The 20,112-nt window shown below is 53.2% G+C and overlaps 1 protein-coding gene across 6 annotated transcripts in view; it reads right to left on the bottom strand.

Moving 5' to 3' along the window:
* The window catches only part of Ampd3 (adenosine monophosphate deaminase 3), a 61,243-nt gene that overhangs the window by 15,100 nt on the left and 26,031 nt on the right, over positions 1 to 20,112 (bottom strand). For all 6 annotated transcript variants that reach the window (XM_045145211.1, XM_045145210.1, XM_045145207.1 and 3 more), the window contains 10 exons: positions 19,220 to 19,382; positions 17,059 to 17,278; positions 14,940 to 15,069; positions 9,893 to 10,087; positions 8,799 to 8,930; positions 8,125 to 8,288; positions 7,469 to 7,595; positions 6,175 to 6,338; positions 4,353 to 4,473; positions 2,367 to 2,540 (listed from right to left, as the gene is read on the bottom strand). In XM_045145211.1, the coding sequence (XP_045001146.1) occupies positions 2,367 to 2,540; positions 4,353 to 4,473; positions 6,175 to 6,338; positions 7,469 to 7,595; positions 8,125 to 8,288; positions 8,799 to 8,930; positions 9,893 to 10,087; positions 14,940 to 15,069; positions 17,059 to 17,278; positions 19,220 to 19,382 (1,590 nt within the window). The remainder of the gene's footprint in view (positions 1 to 2,366; positions 2,541 to 4,352; positions 4,474 to 6,174; positions 6,339 to 7,468; positions 7,596 to 8,124; positions 8,289 to 8,798; positions 8,931 to 9,892; positions 10,088 to 14,939; positions 15,070 to 17,058; positions 17,279 to 19,219; positions 19,383 to 20,112) is intronic.

Genomic DNA, 20,112 nt, shown 5'->3' with positions numbered 1-20,112 from the left:
CTCTCCCTCTCTCTCTGTCTATAGCTCCCAAACAAATAAATAAAATAAAAACATATTTTTAAAAACAGGATGGGCTGGGCATAGTGGTCCATGCCTTTAATCCCAGCACTTGAGAGGCAGAGGTAGGAGGATTGCCGTGAGTTTGAGGCCACCCTGAGACTAGAATGAACTCCAGGTCAGCCTGAGCTAGTGAGACCCTACCTCGAAAAACCAAAAAAAAAAAAAAAAAGATGTATAATGAATGGGTAGCTCCCCCAAACAGCAGGTTCTGAGAGTTCCAATCAACAAAATGCTCAAAAGCTTTTACAGAAAAACAAGTGGGGCAGAGAAAACTTCCCTGGCTATAGCTGTCGGTCAAGAGCTTAACTAGCTAACTGGTTGCAGCTTAACTGTTTGGTCTCCTATAACTGACGCCGAGTTACTATGACTAAAGTCTCTACAGGTCAGGGCCTCCTACAAAAGTTTGCCACCCTTTGGGTCAGGCACGTTTTTAGAACCTGCTCTTCCCACGTTGCTTTATGTCTCCTAAGAATGTCCAAAAGTAAAAGTCAGTATGAGCAAAGCACTAGGAGCAGAAGTGGAACGTGAAGAATGAGAAAGGATCCTGGGCCAAGTGGGGAGATGGGGTAACCCCAACAGGGCTGAGCTGGAGCCATGGTCTGTGTTATCTTCTGGGCTGGGAACTGTCGGCCGTGAGTCAGCGGCCCTCTCTTTACCTCTTTACCTCTTCCCTCGCTCACCCGGTGGCCTCTGTCTCCTACAGCAGTGTTTCTCGAAGTGTGGTCCAAGGACCTTTGGGACCTAAAAGCCTTTTGAAAGGCCCATGTATCTTTGAGAAGCTACATTACTTTCACATACTTTTCAACAAATTGAGTGCAGAAACCAAGCAGCTGTCTTCTGTTAAGATATGAAAGCAATTTGCAAAACAATGCCACTCCTTTCAGTATTTTTGTTCAGGGGGAAATGGTAATGTTTTATTAATATTTGCTATTTATATAATACTTAATAAGTCCATTACTGTTTTTTGTTATTCTTTTGCTATTTGAGACAGAATCTTGCCATGTAGCCCAGGCTGGCCTCCAACATGAGATCTCCCTAACCCAGCCTCCCTAGCACTGGGATTACAGGCAAATGCCACCATACCCACATTAATATTTTGTAATGAGTTACTATTTTTAAAAATCCTTGCCTGGAGAGATGACTTAGTGGTTAAGACGTTTGCCTGCAAAGCAAACGGACCTTGGTTCGATTCCCCAAAACCCATGTAAGCCAGATGCGTAAGGTGGCACATGCATCTAGAGGTGGTTTGCAGTGGTTGGAGGCCATGGCACACACATTATCTCCCTCTCTCTCAAATAAATAAATAAAAACAAATCATTCATAGGGGCTGGAAGCAGTTAAGACGCTTGCCGGGGAAGCCTAAGGACACAGGTTTGATTCCTCAGATGCACAAGGTGGTACATGTGTCTGGAGTTCATTTGCAGTGGCTACAGGGCCTGGCATGCCCATTCTCTCTCTCTCTCATAAATAAATAAAATATTTTTTAAAAATATTCCTGGTTTCTAACACAGTGAATATCAGTAGATATACACAACAGGTCTTTAAAGGCTTTAATTCCTCAGCTCGAAGGATCCCAAGCCCAAAGAAACTCCAGCCAAGAAGACTGGTACTTCTATTTTTGCTAACCAGTGACTGATCTTGTCAACACATCACAATGTTCTAGGAATCCTTATTGCTGATCTCCACACATGATATCACTTCTAATATCACTTTGTCCAGACAGCCAAAGAATAATAATAAAAATATAGTTAATTAAAAAAAAAAAAAAGCTGGGTGTGGTGGAGCACGCCCTTGATCCAAGCACTTGGGAAGTTGAGGTAGGAACATTGCCAAGAATTTGAGCCAAGCCTGGGGCTGCAGAGGAAGTTCAAGGTCAGCCTGGGCTAGAGTGAGACCCTGCCTCAAAAAAAAAAATTTTAAGGCACTTTGTGTGCATGCTTTATGCAGCCGTAGTGGACCCTGTTAGACTCTGACGATTTAAATGAAGGCAGAGAGAATCTTATACCCATTTTTACCACTGAAAAATTCGAAATACAATTCTTACCAAGGTAATGGAGCTACAAATCTCAATGAAAGGGAAAATGGAGAGAAAAGCAAAAATGAAATTGTGCCTCCTGGGGTTTAAGGAGCTCAGAGGGCTCCTAGGAAAAAGATTTCCCCACCTGGGGCTCACCCACTGTCTTCCCTGGCCACCACCCTACATCCTAAAGCCAAACTGAAGCAGGGGCCCACTCAGGTCCTCTCAGTGGGAGGACAGGCCAGGATGGATGCCTGCTGGGCTCCCAGCGGCCTTCCCGTGCCCTCACCTTCGTATAGTGAAACTGCATGGGGTCATCGGTGGAGAGAGAGACGTGGAGTCCCTTGTGCAGGAATTCCCGCAGAGGGTTCTTGGAATATTCCAGGAACAGGCTGTTGTTGCTGAGAGGAGACATGGCAATAGGGATCTGAGCAAGGTAGTAGAGATACTGCAATACCGGACTCTGCAAAAGAATCACCAAGCTCGTGTGACACGCGGGACACATGCCAGAGGAGGGGGAGGGCAGAGGAGCAGCCACCCATTCGGGGACTGGGCAGTGTCTGTAGCAGGTCTCCACCAAGCCCAAGTTTCCCAGAGCCAGGACACACAGGCGCCACCCCCAACTCACTCGCTCCCTAACCCCTTGCCTACATCCCAGGTCGGGCATCCTGCCCAGGCTGGCTCAGAATAGGAAAGACAGTGGCCATATCTTATACCCCAGGCACTGAAGTGTCGGGCCAGGAAGCCTCTCACCTAAGTGGGTTGGCTGCTTTGACAACAAACATTCAGGTTGAGACAGTGTGATATGAATATGAAACGACACCCCCATAGGGTCATGCAGTTGAATATTTGGCTCTCCCCATAGTGCTGTTTTGGAAGGTTGGGAATCTTTGGGAGGTGGAGCCTCACCACTGAAAGAAGTGAGCCACTGTGTGTGTGCTGGAGAAGGGAGCTGGCCTCTCTGACCTCCTCTTCACTCCCTGCTTCCTGTGACCAGCTATGATGGATAGACAGAATCCTCTCAAACTTCAGTAAGCCGAATAAACCCTCCCCTGCGCTGCTTCTCATCTGCTGTTCACTCACAACTGACCAGAAGAGCAAAAAGTCATGACTGTAAACACTTCAGCCCCTCAGAGATCAAGAGTGGGCCTGGCTGAGCTCCAATGGCCTTTGAATGTAGCGCCCATCCCACATGGGCGGACGAGTGACCTGAGACTGGACCAGCCACAGGGCCGGGCACATATGGAGCAAACTGCATTATGGGAAGACTGAGCACCCAAACAGTGTTCACATGAGGGGAGAAAGCTGGATGGCCCCCATGCCCATCAGTGGGACTGGCTGAGTCAACTACAGACCAAGTGACGGACCCTGTGGTCCAAAGCCCGGAGATGCGGCAGCAGAAATCAAGCTTTACTAGTCAGTATTGAAGAACAAAGCTTAATATTGCAGCTATGTTGAAACATGCTGCAGATAAAAGACGGGCGCTGGAAGTACTGCTAAGCCAATGCTGCTGTTTCTAAAAGCAAGAGCTTTTTTTTTTTTCTTTCTTTCATTTTTTGGTGTGTGGGGTGGGGGAGTATAAACTATGAAGTATCAAGTTAGTTTAATATTAAAAGAGAAACCAAGACGACTACATCTAGTCCAGCCCTCAAGAAAGGCATAGCTGGGCTGGAGAGATGGCTTAGTGGTTAAGCACATGCCTGTGAAGCCTAAGGACCCTGGTTCGAGGCTCGATTCCCCAGGACCCACGTTAGCCAGATGCACAAGGGGGTGCACATGTCTGGAGTTTGTTTGCAGTGGCTGGAAGCCCTGGCGCGCCCATTCTCTCCCTCTTTCTCTGTCTGTTGCTCTCAAATAAATAAAGTAATAAAAAAGAGAAAGGCATAGCTGTCTAGCATCAAGAGTTGATAGGAGCCCCTGAGCCACCCCAGGCATGTTTCTGGAAGAAGTTCCCTTACCTTCTTCTTCTTCTTCTTTTTAATCATATTTTTATTTGTGTGTTAGAGGCCAGAGGAGGACATTGGGTGCCCTCCCGCATCACTCTTCTACTTGGTACCTTATTTCCTTCAGACAGAGTCTCTCACTGAATCTGGAGCTCATCGTTTTTCACTTAGACTGGCTGACCAGAGAGCCCACCCGACCCTCCTCTCTCTGTCCTGTGCAGAGCTGGCATGCCGTACCTGGCATGTTCCATGGGTTCTCAAGCTCGAGTCTGAGCGTGCTTGCAGAGCAACAGCTCTTGCCCACTGAGCCACCCGGCCCGCCCCGCCCTTACCTTCTTGAGGAGCAGCCCGTGGGAGATGTTGTCGGCAGTCAGGAAGGCGGACACAAGGTGGGTGATGGAGCCGGCCTCCCCACAGTGAGGCCGGAAGAGGAAGGTGCTGAGGCCCCGTTCCCTGTGGCAGAAGGAAGGCCCTGGTCAGGAACGCCCCTAGTTCCTCTTCCCGAGGCTTGCAGCCCCAGCCCAGGGCCCACTTGAGGGAAGGGTGTCACCTGTGGGATGGCCATGGCTGACTCATGGAGCCCTAGGAACAGCTTTCTAAAGTGCAGAAGCCTGGAGCCAAGAGACATGAGCTCCAGGACAGAGAAGGGGCCTAATACAGAGAGCCTGGTCCTCCTCTCTTTCTGCACTCCTTCCTTTCCTCTCCACCAGACCTGTGGCCCCATCTACAAGACCTCAGGAGCAGGAAGCACCACGAGAAACCAGCAAGTTCAACTCGGTTATAGAAACATGCAACCCAGGGCTGCAGAAATGGCTTAGCAGTTAAGCGCTTGCCTGTGAAGCTTAAGGACCCCAGTTTGAGGTTTGATTTCCCAGGTCCCATGTTATCCAAATGCACAAGGAAGCACATGCATCTAGAGTTCGTTTGTAGTGGCTGGAGGCCCTGGCATGCCCATGCTCTCTCTCTCTCCCTATCTGCCTCTTTCTCTCTCTGTCTCTTGCTCTCAAATAAATAAATAAAAATGAACAAAAAAAAAAAAAAAAAGAAAAATGGGCAAGCCAAGGCTCACAGAGTGACATCTGTGTTCAAAGCCACTGTGCAGGTGAGTGGCAAAGTGACAGAACCTCCATGTCCCAAAGTTCAGTTCAGGACTGCCTTCATCCCAGTCCCAGACCCCTTCTCTCAACCAGGGCCCCATTCCAAACTTTCACACTATAAAATCCCATTGACTCAGGCCCAGCCGATGAGGCACCAAGGCCCAGTGAGGGTGGATAGGATACAAGACTTGTGAGGAGAGGAATGACTCTGTGTCCTGTATCCTGAGCATGTGACCCCTGTCAGTGTGTGCAGTGTGTCCTCTGTCTGGTTGGTGGCACTTGTGCATGAGACACACCCGTGAGATGTACATGAATCACATTTTTTACTCGGTCACCTGTCCAGTGCCTATACCATGTTTATCACAAAGATGAAATCCCTTGTCCAAAGCGCAAATGCACGTGCGCAGGTTGCTGGGGTAGCGTCAAGCGGACCATACATGCATGTTGACGTGTCCCTGCTGCCTCAGGGATGTACAGTCCTGTCATGGTTTGAATGACATGTCGCCCATAGTTGCATGCGTATTGAATACTTGGTCCCCTGCTGGTGGCAATTTAGGAAGCAGAGCCTTGCTGGAGGAGGTGCGTTGCTGGGGTTGGGCTTAGAGGTTTGCCAGCCCAGCCGCCCCTTGCCAGCGCTGGCTAGCTCACTCTTGGTGCTACTTCCTACCTGCTGCGGGAAGATGTGCTGCCCAGGCTCTGCTGTGCCATGCTTTTCCTACCATGATGAAACTTGCCTTGAAATAAACCCTTCCCCCGCCCCCATCAGCTGCTTCTGGTCAGCTGTTTTGTCCCAGCGAGAAGGTTAATGGCAACAGTCCACACGGAGATGTGTGTTAGTGAATGTGTCCCTAGGAACATGTGTGTCCGTGTACCGTCATACGTATGTTACATAGGCATGAGTCTTGGAGTGGCTAAACCATCTGAAACCTGCAGGTATCCATGTGGGCTTCAGAACATGTGTGTGGGCTTCAGAACATGTGTGTGGGCTGACGTGTGCACAGACCCGTGGGTGACATGTGTGGGAGCACGGGCTCATGTGGGGGCCAGCCTTGCCCACCTGCGGAGGTTGTTCAGCACCATGATGTTGGCGTACATGTAGTACAGGTAGTAGCTGTAGGGAGGGTTCTGCTCGCTGGTCCACAGGTCCGGGCTGGGGCTCTTGTCTGAGAACATGTGGTCGCTGTGCTTGGACTCGTCATCCACACTGTCAAACCCTGTCACCTGGACAGAAGGGGAGGGGTCTTGACTAGGAAGCCAGAGGTCAGCACGAAGTAACCATGTGGCTGACGAGAAGAGACGATGTGCTGCGTAACTAGGCCAGGCAGCAAGTACTCAACAGATGTGACACACCACCCCCTATCCATGTAGCCATCTGTCTCCAGAGCTGCGACAGGCTCTGGACTCTCATCCCGGCCCTCCCGGGAGCCACCTTCTCCTCCAGTCTTCCTCCATCCACAATCAGAAGGACGCTTGTGTCAAGTAAAAGTGACGTCCCCCAGTTTGCGCACATGCTTTCCAGACAGGCCCTACACACGCAGCCTCGACCCGCCCTGGCCCTCTGGGCTCCTCCCTGTCAGACACCATCCCTGGACCCTATCCTCACTGAACTTGTCCTGATGTCCTCTGTATTCTCCCCTTTCCTGGGGTGCCTGGGCCGGGGGACCAGCTCCTGCCTGTCCCTCTCCTTCTCAAGTCTCTCTCCATATCCTTCTCCTATAACTACCCAAATAGTGTCAAGAGCTAGCCCTTGTGAGGGTTCTTGCACTAACCAGTAGGACCCGGTTTCTGGTAAATGTGAGTTGAGATGACTTCCTGTCTGGAGGCTCTAACAGGCGAGCCCAGCTACAAGGGTACACTTGACCAGGAACCTGTCCTCCTTTATGGGGGAAGCTCGTCCTCTCTGACAGGGCACACAGCTTTGGGATGGAGGCACATGGGAGAAGGAAGAGCTGGACACCCATCTAGCCAGCCATATCAATCCTGGTGACCAAGAGGGTGACAGATGTCACAGCCAGATGGCCTTCACATCCGAGTTGAGAAGGCTTCTGGGAGCACCGCTGTGGGAGCTTGGCACTGCCTGGGGTAGGATCCAATTCGCCTCGGCCAAGAGCCAGCTCTCCATTCCTGCCCACTGCTGTCTTCCCTCCCAGGGGACACGGCGGGCCCCAGCCTGCCAGCACCCACCTTCAGGGTTACCCTGGGAGAACAGGCCTCCCTTCCTCATTGTAGGAGTTAGCTTCTCAGGAGCTTTGACAGGAGCTGGCAAAGGAACTAGGAAGGAAGCCTGACTGGCACCCATGCAAGGTGCCCTCTTCTGCCACACGGAGCCCACCGACGGCCTAGGCACTTACGTATTTGAGGAACAAGTGAAGCTCCCTGTAGTCTTGGGGGTTGATGGTGGCCTTGAAAAGGGGCAGGAAGATGTTCTCCAGCATCTTCGCAAAGCTGGGCAGCAGCTTCTTGGACCTAAATATGTCACTGGGGAATCAAGGCTGGCTGGTTACGTAGTCCCCTTGGCCTGAAAGTTCAGCCCCAGTTACTTCCTCAACAGAGAAGCACCCGGAGGTCATTCCAGGAGCGGGGTGGTGGGATCCAGGCTGGCTAACACCTGAGAGAGGAGCCATCATCATTTCCAATGATGGAGATGGTGCCATTCAGCTCAGTCTCCCTAAACTTCACACCCTGTTCACCCGCACAGGAGAAAGTCACTCTGAGTGATAGCCAAGATAGGGCACTAATGTGGGCCATCACCTTATATTCTGGGGTCACCCTAACCTTTGTGAGAAGAAGGGTGGTTGCCCGACCCTCAAAGCCTTGCCACGTGAGTTCTTCGGAGAGCAAGGGCAAAGGCTTTTGTGAAGGGTGATGCTCATCTGAACCGACCATGCCTCATTAGGGAGGGGAGGCCTCTGCTGGCACAGAAAACAGGCTCACTCCCCAGTAGTACATCATGTGGGACAGGCTGTGGTCCCCAGAGGGCACAGGGGAGATGGGGACATGCACTCACTAGATCCGGGGCACCTGGATGATCCAGCGCATGTTGGGCGAGTAGACCTTGTGCTGGATGAACCAGCGGGCCAGGTTGGACCACTCCTCAGGGTTTCGGCCATAGATGGAGAGCCGTGGCTCGGAGTACTGGTACTTGCTTTCCTCCAGCTCCCGGGCCACCTCCTGGAACCAGGAAGAACCGAGTCAGCCCAAGGGCCTCCCAACTACATGGAAGACCCCTGTCCCCAGCTAGGCCCTGGACTCCTTTGGCCACCCGCATGCAGAGAGCAAGGCCACTCTAAACGTCTACTGTTGCCATGTAGGCACTCATCCCCGTGGAGGCTTCTGGGAAAGGCCGTAGGTCAGCATCAGCGTGCTGCCGTGACAGGGCCAAGCAACAGCCATGATTGTGGAGTTCGGGATGCAGACAGACGGGGATGACACCGGAGTGCTGCGAGCGCGTCCCTTCTCCCCAGTTCCCACTTCAGCGGGCACACCCAACACTTCCTGCCTGTGCTCAGGAGCTGGAGACTGGAGTCGGAGCTTGGGCACCTAGGCTCCCAGCACTGGCCTGAGCTGGATGGTGGAGAGAGGAGCATAGGAGGTGGGGGGCAGGCCACATAGGTCCCCCATCTTTGAAGGCAGGAGCTTACAGGTGTCTGAAGAGGCCTTGGGAAGGATGACGTCACTCACCTTGACCATCCGAGCAAAGTACTCTCCTCCCAGGTAGTTCTCAGTTTTCAAATACAGGTCCCGAAGCTCACTGGCCCCCACAGGGTTGTACTTGGAGTTGAACTTGTCGAAACGGTGGAATGTCTGCCGGCCCTGTGGGGAGGAGACCACCAGCCTGGTCCACCACATTTTTTCTGTAGCCACCAAAGGTGTTTGTTTCTCTCTTCACCTTTGCAAGGTGCAACACTAGAAAATGTCTTCCATGTCACTTCTTCTTTTGTTGTTGTTTTGTTTTGTTTTGATACGGGGTCTCACTAAGGAGCACAGGCTAGCCTCAAACTCAGTCGTCCACCTCATCATCCAGGGTACTGTGATTACAACAAGCACATGACCCCATGCCTGCTCCACTTCACTTCCAAGGCCACAGAGCCCTTTGATGAGGCTTTCTATGAAGGAGCATCAGGGGCCCAAGGAACCTTGGCAAGGAATGTGGCTGGCATAGACAGCAGAGGATGCCAGACCACGGAATAACCAGGAACGAAGCCCCGACTAACCCTTTCTGAGACTGAGCAATACCCCACTGTCTGCATCTACCACATTTTGGTTACTTATTTGTCTGTGATCTTGTGAATAACACTGCTGTGAACTTCAGTGTGCCAAGTGTCCAGTCAGGTCTCTGCTTTCAATATTTCGGGTGAACACCTGGGAGCAAAGCTATTGGGTTATATGGTCATTCTATAGTTCAACTTTTTGAGGAGCCACCATGCTGTTCCCACAGCACATGGCCCAGCCTTCAGTGCTTCAAAAACTATGAGAATTAACAAGGCACATGGAAAACACCCATTTTATAGGCAAGGAAATCACTCAAGAAAGTCACTCGAGGAAGTCACCTAAGAGACAGAGTGGGATCAGAACTTAGACCCATCTGACCCCCACATTACACACCCTGCCTCTGTCCATGGTTTCTCCCTGTAACTCTCTGACACCAGAGTCCCTTCACGGCCTCCACCACAAGCAAAGGAAGAGCTCCTTCCCCAGCCAGCCGCTCTCCAAGCTCAGCTAAGATGCTTCCCAGGGGCCCCTTGCTGGAGGCACGGGGACAGAGGCTCACTCACCGCGTGGACATCCAGCGAGTCCACAGTGAGGTCATAGGGGTCCATGTGCAGGCTGTCAAACACCTGCCGCAGGGTGATCTTCCGACCCAGCTTCTCGGCCACAGTTCTGTCGGGCTCTGTCTGGTACGTGTGCTTGATGAAGCGTAGCAAGTGCTTCTGGTTCATGCAGGCTGCTGCGTGAATGTGCGTGTCCACCTGGAACACAGTAGCCACTGGCCGGTGATCTGGGTCCTTCTCTCCACCCCCAGAGCCTCAGCACTGTATGAGCCGTGGAAACAGTGTTCTCAATGCCTGCTTGCCCCTTCCACCTCTCCTCTGGGCTGCAAACTTGTCTCTCCACCTTGCTGCCCAATCCACCTCCTGACAGCATTAGTGACATTTTTTTTTCCCATTGACAAGTTATCAGTGGCCCCCCACATCCACAAGATGAAGCCCAGACCTTAGCCTAGAATTCAAGGCTACTTCTGAACTTGTTTCCATCTAGTGGCAGTTCCATTACAAGTCACTTACTCAGGACATCAGGCTACCTCATAACACGTCACTTTGCCCATGCCTTTTATGGCGGTTTGAGTTAGGTGTCTCCCACAAACTCATGTGTTTTGAAGGCTCGGTCCTCAACTGATGGCAGTTTGGGTGGTGGAGCCTTGCTGGAGGAGGTGTGTCATTGGGGGCGGGCTTAGGGATGTGACAGCCAGTTTCCCCTTGCTAGAGTTTGACTCACTCTCCTGCTGCTGCTGTCCACCGGACGTTGGCCAGGAGGTGATGTCCAGCCTCTGCTCATGCTACCCTTTCCCCTGCCATCATGAAGCTTCCCCCCACAAGTCTGTAAGCCAGAACAAACCCTTTCCTCCCACAAACTGCTTTTAGTGGGGTGTTTTTGTCCAGCAACATTTCTCACCCTGGAATGTCTTCTTTCCTCCCCACCAGTCTCATCCACCTGGTCCCACCTCCTCCACGTAAAGCCCCTCTTGATCCCTTGAGCACAGCTGACCCACTCTTTCCCTAGCCCAGCCTGAGCACATGGCACAGTCATCCCCACTGCCGAGCACAGCCTCCTGGCCCCTCTGCTATGTTTCTGTCTGCTCTTCCACTACCCCGCGAGCTCCTCAGGGACACGGATCATGCCTGCTACACCCAAGTCTCCAGAACCTAGCCCAGGGATGGGCAGTGAACCGGTGAGTGGATGGATAGACCAACAAACAAGTTCAGTGAGCTCCAGTGTTTCATAATAACCACATGCTACATGCAATCCACTCTTTCCACTGAATTCTCTGGGAGTCCTCCAAAGTGGAGCCCCAAGCAGAGGTGGGTAAGCTGGTGGCTACCACCTCACCCTTCTCCATCAGTTCCACCTCACCCAAAAGCCAGGAAGCAGCAGCAGCTCTCCTGACTCCTAAGCCGTCACATGGACTCAGGTCTCAGAGCGAGATCTAGAGCTTGGGTCCTCCTGCGCTGGGTGGGAAGGTCACCCCCGCAGAAGCCACCAGCAAGGAGCCCAGCGGGATCTTGGCAACCTCGTGAAACTTCTCAGGGCTTCCATGTCGTGCTGTATTCCTGTGGCATCAAGCTGTCCCCTGGCCTCTCTGGCTTCCCCTTGGTCTTCTGAACAATCAGGTCACCCTCACTGCCACACTCCCAGAAGCCACGAGTGCTTCTGCAGCCTGATCCTCTCGCTGGACCCTATCTGCAAAGGTGACCTTCTTCACCACACCAACTCCCAAATGCGGATGAGCAGCCCGAGGTTCAAGAACTGTCCATGTATTGCCTGTCTGACACCCCCGCTTGGGTAACTCAAAAGCTGTTCAAGTTAACACAGGCAAAAGTGGGTTCTCCATCCTTGGCCCTGACCCAGACCTAACAGTCTCCCAGGTTTCCTTATCTGGGACATAGTACCACCTGCGCTTACAGGTTCCTTCTCAACCCTCCTCTCTCCCTTCTCTCAACACCAGCCGGTCTTTACCTTCCGAATTGACACCAGCACCATCCAGGGCTCGCCAGCCTCGTTGCCACCACATGACCCCAAGACTGCATGCTCTCACCCCTAAATCCAGAGTGACTCCATACTGGCCTCAGAACTTTTCCCTTTGCCCAGCTTCAAATCCATTCATGCACAGAAACTAATGGACCTTTTTAAAGTACAATTTGATTCTGTTACTAACAATTGTTACTAATCTTAGGAAGTGCTTCTGGCCCTAGTGATGTTACCCAGTCCCTACCCATCTCCTCACGGCCCCATCTCTCTCCTTCTTCTTAACTGTACTCAATAACATAGATAAGCTAAGAGGTGGCTTGAAGTCACAGAGGGTATGTGAGTCTCCTTTCACGAGTACAAGGGATCCAAGGGATGTCCCAGGAAGGAAGGCCAAAATGTTCTGGGCCACAAGCCCACATCCTGGAGGTAAGGGCTGGCACTGGCTGGGCTCTCTGCCAGGCCTGGGGCGAGGAGGTGCTGATGTCAGCCAGGGAGTGCTGTCCACAGCTGGTAGGCTATCTCTACATCATGCCAAACAGACATTTGCTCCCTGGATATCATCTCAGCCACCCTATGTTGTTGAACACATCACTCACTCGCTGGGGTCCTTCCTGACATCAGTACTGCCACGCCTACCAGGAAGACAGCCTACTGAAGCAGCGGAAAGCTCTGAGACCCAGAACATCACACGCAGCAGAACGTCAAGGCTTCAGCCCTTCAGGGATGTGGCTGGGCTCTTGTGGGACGCGCTGGCTTAGCGGTCAGCCGGGCTTAGTTCAGCGCGACACGGCCGGGCTCCACTACCTCAGCATGATTCAGCACATTCTGGGCTTCTGTTGTGTCCCTTGGCTTTCCAGCAACACACCGCGGGAGTTTCAGCCTGTCCTCACCCCCATGAGTCACAAGATACAGAAAGAAAACAACTAAAACATACAGCCACCAGCCGATCCAAACTCCAGAATCTCAAAGGAGACTGGCTCGGGAGTAAGAAAGGTGATTGGCGATCGGGGTTTTCAGTTCACCAGATCTACATGACGACTCTGCTATCCTCTAAGATCCAAGTTTACACAACGGGACTTGAGCCGCCACTGGCCATTACCAAACCCAGGGTGGGCATCACTAATCCATTTCAGCATTCTTTTCTCTAAGCTGAACTAACATGAAGGAGCCACACCCAATTGGTCAAGTCTGGCTCAGAAGGTGGAACCTGTTTGCTCTCCCTGACATGGTACTTTAGCCAAAGTGGGCAATGTTCAGTTCTAACCAACACACAGCTCCCAGGCAGTCAACCCAGCCCTTCTGTCTTAGCTCTGGACAGAAAGCACATGTCTCAGTCACACAGTGGCTGGTTGGCACGCAGAGGGTCACTGACTCCTACCATTCACACAGACCTGTGACCATGCCCCAGCTTCTGTCCTCCGAGTCTGGCTCTGGCTGGACCCCGGGACATAAGGGCCACCCCGAAAACAGGGAGGTTCCCTGCCGGCCACTGTGGATTTTAAAAAGCCAGCTGCCTTGTCATCGTAATATAGGCTGTGAGGAGGGAAAGCAACCAGGGCCTGGGAGGCTGGCCGTCCAGGAGGGGCGTGAGTACCAGCCTGACTCAGCAGCCCCGGCCCGCGCTTATGGATGGACTGAGATGCCAGAGGACACTGTTGTGTCACAATATGGGCACCGACCCCCAGGCTGACAGGAAGCCTCAGCCCCACACCAGGACTCTCTTCCACATCACAGCCAGGAAGCCATGGGGCTGTCACAAGCAAGCGAAGCGATCAGAGCCAGTGCAGTCTACAAGGCCAGCAGGACGCAGGCAGGCCCAGAGTCGTCACCGCCTACAGAGGGCAGGGCTGCGCTGGGCTGAGCTCGCAGTGTCCCGGGACAGCTGCCAGGGCTCAGGCTGGCTGCTGGTGCCACAGACAGGGCTGAGTGCTCACATTGACTGGACACCGAAAGCTCACAGACAAGGAGCAGGTGGTGCCTACAATGCAAAGGCCAGGCTGCCCACGTGGGTGGTCCAACTCCTGATCTCTGATCTCTACCCAGGGATTCCCAAGACACTGTCAGGAGCCTCTCAGTACCCATAAGCTGAAGCAAGACTCTCACTTCTGAAGCTTCTTGTTTCCATCTGGGCAAGAGTCCGTGCGAGGCCCACGTACAGCGTTCTCTGAGAAACCCACGGCGTCATGGCAGAGCCTCCCTCCGGCTCTGCAGCCTCCTCCTCCTCCCCTCCCCCGCCCTGCCAGCACCTGAGCTCCAGCCACACTGCCCCGCTCACACGCTAGCCTTTTTTCTTCCTCTCTCCCTGCACAGGAATGCCACCCCTTCTCCCCCTACACCTTCCTCAGCCTGGGTAACTCCTACTCACAATAGCTGAGCTCTGTCCTCCCCTGGAAAGCCATCCCTGTGACAACATATACCCCCTGAGGTAATAGGAAGGGAATTCTCGTCAGCAGGAAGTGACTCTTGCTCCCCATCAAATGTCTTGGTCAGCATGATCGCAAGCCTCACCGTGATCTTTACTTACCTGGAAGGAAGAGGGAACACTCAAGGCCAGAACCCCTTAGCGTCCACCCCTCTTGTCCCTGCTGCTGCCCCTGCAGGCAGAGGGGACCAAAGCCACTCAGCCAATCAGTGGGTAGAAGAGGGACAGAGACATGACAATCTACATGCTTTTCTTTAACATGCCTGACTCCCAAGGACATAAACCCACAAACCCCCAAGTCCAAAGAGGTCCTGAGAGCCTTCGCCCTGTGTGATGACTCTAATATATGTACTGTCCTGTGTTGGGACTTTCAGGCTGTGCTCTGCTTTCTGAGGACAAGGACACTTTCCAACAGAGGCATATCACGGTCCTAAGGTGGTGCCAAGCTGTTGTGTCACAGCCTGACAAGAGGGTACAGCTTGTGTCTTCCACACACGTGCATCACATACATACCAAGTACCCCCGGCCAAGAAGGCCCGTCATTCAGGAGCCCTGAGGCTCGCCAGTTTGGCCCAAGACAGGCTCAGGGCACCCCGGGGGGGGGGGGGGGGAGACGGACCAGGTAAGGGGCTTAAACACCGGCCATGACGCACTTTTCTCACGTTATAGAAGTCTCGATGGGGGTTACTCTTCAACTCTTTAAACTCGGACATTTCATTTAACATCTCGTGAAGGCTGAACTTGGATTCCAGAAAGTTCAGTCGCCGGTGGCAATAGGTTTTCCTGTAGGTTGGTGAGAGGGAGAGGCCACGGTGAGCAGGTGTGTGAGAAGTCAGATAGGACACCTCCAGCTTGGGCAGAGAGCGAGGGTCAGACTCTGAGGGAATGAATGGAGCAGGGGAAGGTGAGATGCCCGCTGGTTGACCAGCATGCATGCGGGGCGTACAGCACACACTCCAAGACCCCATGCTTTTTTTTTTTTATTGATATCTAGCTACATGTGTCCGTTTGGGCAATTAACATGAGCCTCCACTCCCAGGAAGAACCACCCATGCATAGATAGGAAGACAACAATGAGCCAGGCTGAAGAAAAAGAGCTAGCTAGGTGTGTTTACAGCCGACTGAGTAGAGAAGACACTGAGTAAGTCCCTCTCCTTTGTTCCCTCCCTTCTCTCCTCATACCTCTCCGCAACCACCTTTAATGCCTTAAAGATGGAACTAATTGCCCAGAATATGAGCAAGACAGACGACAAGGCACGGTCTGCCCAGATTGATGTTCCCAGATCCTGAGATCCGAGGGCTCAACTCTGAGGCTCCAGGGCAGCCGGAGGCTGTTGTGAGTGAGGGCAGATGAGGGCACTGGGACAGAGAGCTGTGCCGGGCTGATGGCCCAGGCTCACCCTGCTCAGACAAACCGCTCAAAGGTGGGGAGTTTCCTTAGGCAGCAAAAATAGGGCTTACTGGCTGGAGAGATGGCTTAGGGGTTAAGGCATTTGCCTGCAAAGCCAAAGGATCGCAGTTGGATTCTCCAGGCCCCACATAAGCCAAATGGACAAGGGGACACACGCATCTGGAGTTCAGTTTGTTTGCAGTGGCTGGAGGCCCTGGCATGCTCTCTCTCTGTCTCTCTCTCCCTTTCTCTCTGCCTCTTTCTCTCTCTCTCAAATAAATAAATAATAGCCGGGCATGGTGGCGCACACCTTTAATCCCAGTGCTCAGGAGGCAGAGACAGGAGGATCGCATGAGTTCAAGGCTACCCTGAGACTACATAGTGAATTCCAGGTCAGCCTAGACCAGAGTGAGACCCTACCAATAAATAACCTAAATAAAATACATTTTTTTAAAAACAGGGCTTACTACTCAAAGGTGCCTGACTACTTGCCTGATGGGCCACAGGGAACTGACCACGATTCCTGCCATCCAGGCCCCGCCCCGCAGAACAAACAAACAGCCACTGTCCTCACATCCGGTCACGTGGGCTCCATAAAGAACAACCTCGAAGCCGGGCGTGGTGGCACACGCCTTTAATCCCAGCATTCGGGAGGCAGAGGTAGGTGGATCTCTGTGAGTTCAAGGCCACTCTGAGACTGCATAGTGAGTTCCAGGTCAGCCTGGATTAAAGTGAGTCCCTACCTTGAAAAATCAAAAAAAAAAAGAACAGCCACGGACAGGCAGCAGAGTAAGGCCGAGGTGAGCTTGGGTGGCTCACGGTGAGAAGCAAGGACATAAATTACCTCCCCAGGAAGGACACTCCTGAGTGGCCGTTCAGGCACAAGGCCACTGCCCCCACACCAGGCTGAGGAGGGCCCTCCAGACATGGCCCACCCTCTCCCAAATCTCCTTCCCACCTCACATCAGGCGGGACTCCCAGCTCCCAGACTACAGTCTGCCGAATCTCAGCCAGGGGCCCACTAGGAAGTGAATGGACACATGCAGTTACGTCTGCCAGGTCAGCTCGAGCACCAAGTGCCCAGGCTCCCTGCACACTCCCCTGCAGAAACACGGAAAGCCCAAGACCTGAGGCTAGAGTCTTCACCACTCCCCACCACCACTACCAAGTTCGCCCATGTTCGGGACTGGCATCTCTCTCTGCCAGGCTGGCATTCTGCCTGGGGAGAGGGGTGGCAGCCAGTTTAAGGTAGGCAAGTGGTCACTGATGAATGCGGAAAGGCAGGCAATAATAACTCTGACCTATGCCAGCCCAAGAGGACACATCAGCGCGGTTGGCGTGCAGCCGTGGCACGAGAAGGGGCGGGGCAGTAAGTGGCTTACGTGGGGCCATCGGTGATGAGGGCCAGGATGTGGCTCATGTCCACCGTGTAGGTCTCTAGGTCCGGGTAGGGCAGGCTGTGGGGCTCCTGGCGCTCCAGCATTGTCTGGTCATCGTATACAAAGAGAATGCCCCCCTGCATGCGGACCAGATAGTCCAGGTTGGGGGGCGCATCATCCAGGCAGTAGGGGTCTTCCTGGGGCAGCGGGGGAGGGTGGAAGTCTGCAAAACAGGATGAGAGATGGCCGAGTGCCCCTGACCCTGTGGGCTCACACGCTGACGTCGGCTTCCCAGGTTTACTTTGTCTCCGTGGCCCTCACGGCTGTGTAAGACAACTGCCCTTCATGCCTTTGGCCTTACAGGTTCTCCCTGCTCAGAGCAGAGACGCTGCACACAGAAAGACTGATTTGGGTTCTGTTGTAATGCACTTTCTAGAACAATCCCTAGCAGGTGTCTAGTACTTAGCAATGTGAAAAAAAATGGCTGAATATTCTCCCAGCAAGAAACTAAACATCACTGGGTGTTCCCACGGGGGGAACAACTGTCCCCACCCTCCGCATCTCCCTGAGCCCAGGGCTGCCAAGGAGCGAGATAAAGAAGTCACACCCCACCCACAAAGGAGCAGCGAGGGGGAGTCTGCGCCCCACGGGATGGTGTTGTGTGGTCCTGGGCTGAGTCAACCCACCCCGAGCAGAAAAATGCCTCTTTGCTATAACCCAGCTATAAGACTGAACAAGATCTATCGAAGTCAGGGAGCCCCTGTCCTCTCGTTATTCTCACAAGGAGTTCCTGGCTCTTGATAAGCCCGGTCTCTGGTCAAGAAACAGGCTGGTGCTGGACAGCAGAACTGCGAACTTCAACTAGCTCAGATGGCCAATGCCATCGGGCCATGGCCAGACCACAGCCAGGCAGGGGGAAGCCCAGCTCCTCATCAGAGGAAGCCCCTAAGGCAGGACGTCCCACCTCGGCACTCGGAGCAGATGTGAGGACCACAGAGGGGCTCAAGCACAGCAGAGCTGGGCGCCAGTGGTCCCCAACAGGCACCGCCTCAGCCCAGGAGACCCCAGATTGTGCCCGTGGTGTGTGAGAGGTGCAGGCAGTTACAAAGGCCTGAACACTCAGAGATGGTGCTGCCTCGCCACACTCATGCCCAGGACCCGAGTCCTCGGCCTATCAAGTACACGCCTGACAGCCTCTCCTGTCTCCTCCTGCCAAAACCTTCAAGCAGACAGCTGAGTGGACCCAGGAGGCCTGAGACTTACCCAGGCTGAATGCTATAGGAAGCCAGACACAGGGGCGACCTGACACCCCCACACCCACCACCATACACGTACACCTACTGTACCCAAGGCAGCCAGGGTCCTGGCCTGAGTGCAGACCCCAGGCTCATCAACTCCTACCTCTGGCTTTCAAGGGTGGGGGCTCCTGCTGTCTATTGTCCCAGGACCTTCACAATCCAAACAGACTCCAGCAGGAAGCCGCCCTGTCTCCCCCTTCCCTGAACTCAGCAGCATCAATGTGGCCGCCATTTACAGAACACTCTAGAGGCCAGCGATGCATTATACCCCTCACACGTTCGCCGGTTCAATCCTCACAACAGTCCTGGGAGAGAGGTGTTGTTGGCGCTCCCATTACACCAAATGCAAGACTAAGATTTACAGAAATAGCTTGTTCAAGGTCCAAAAAATTGCCAGAGCACAGATATGGACATCAGTGTATTTGACTCCAGAGCCTGCTTCCCTTGCCTGGGAATGTGCCCTCTATACTCACTGCCATCCTTCCATCGAGTTCACCAGTTCGGAATTACCCACTTGATAAATGTGCTGTTTTATATATTATACAGGAAGCTGCCCACCTCTGTGGCAGACTCCCACAGTCAGGGAGTGCCTTCTTTTATACAATTCACTCTCTATCTCTCTGTCTCTCTCTCTCTCTCTGTCTCCTTCCACAGCTCATTTCTACACAGGATCAGGAACACAGTATACTCAAAGCAAATCCTGGAGAAAAAACAAACACTTTTGTGCTGCTGCAGCCACTGTCAGGGTCCCACCCATAGGGGGAAAAAAAAAATCACCAAGGAAAATAAACTGAGCCTACAAAATCCCAAAGGACTCTTGGACTAGGCCTACACACGGGGTCCCACCACCAACCAAGGCTCCCTACCTGGAAGACCTTCTTCCAAGGGTATCGTGCCAGCCCCCTGATGAGCCAGGTACTGTGCTGTGGTCCGTGGGAAGCGGTGGTAGGCCAGCCGTGCGTATTTCTCCCGGATCATCAGGGCCTTGGCCAGGCTCTTGGCAGCCTGCTCATAATCCTCCACGGTGATCTGCAGCGGGGCAGACAGAGGGGAGACCTGAGCCGGCTGCGTTGCAAAGATCTGCGTGCTCAAGAGTGGCTCCCGAGAGGACACGAGAGGACCTGGCTTTCAGGAGGGCTCTCTGAGCACAGTGACAGGGACTCACTGTCTAAGCTGCTGCATGCTGGGCACTTGATTTCCTTCTACAGATGTGTGTGCCCAGCATCAACATGGACACCAAGTCGCCATCGAGCGCCCCTGGCAGACAGCACAGCACGTCGCATCACACGCGCTTTCACCACTGCATGCTAACGGCATTGAATCTTTGCGGTGCCTCCGCTGACAGCGGCCCTTGGGAAGACTGTCCTGGGGTCCTGTGGACCCTGGGTGCTCTTTCCCTTACTGCCTTGCTCTGTGATTTTCTTCTGTAATAAATCCAAGCTATGCAACTAGGTGCTGTGTCCTGGGAGTCCTGTGGGTGGCCTTGGAGGCTGTGGCACATGGGACACAGGAAGAGAGAGATGTTACCGAGAGGGAGGCGGGCAAGCAAGCGTGCCGTCTACACACCCGGAGGCTGACCTCACACCCCACAGGCTGCTGGGCCCTGCCCCTCATAGGGATGAGCACCACCACTTTTAGCTGAAAATTAAAAAACAAATCCATGGGTCCTTCAGATGCTAAAAGGGAAACATTTGTGTGCCTGTTGCTCTGCAAGCCCCCAGATTTCACGAAATCTGGTGACCCATGATCACCTTTCCCA

Source organism: Jaculus jaculus, chromosome 3 (assembly GCF_020740685.1).
Source record: "Jaculus jaculus isolate mJacJac1 chromosome 3, mJacJac1.mat.Y.cur, whole genome shotgun sequence".
In the NCBI taxonomy this organism is placed as follows: domain Eukaryota; kingdom Metazoa; phylum Chordata; class Mammalia; order Rodentia; family Dipodidae; genus Jaculus; species Jaculus jaculus.
This window is presented reverse-complemented; position numbering and strand designations above follow the sequence as displayed.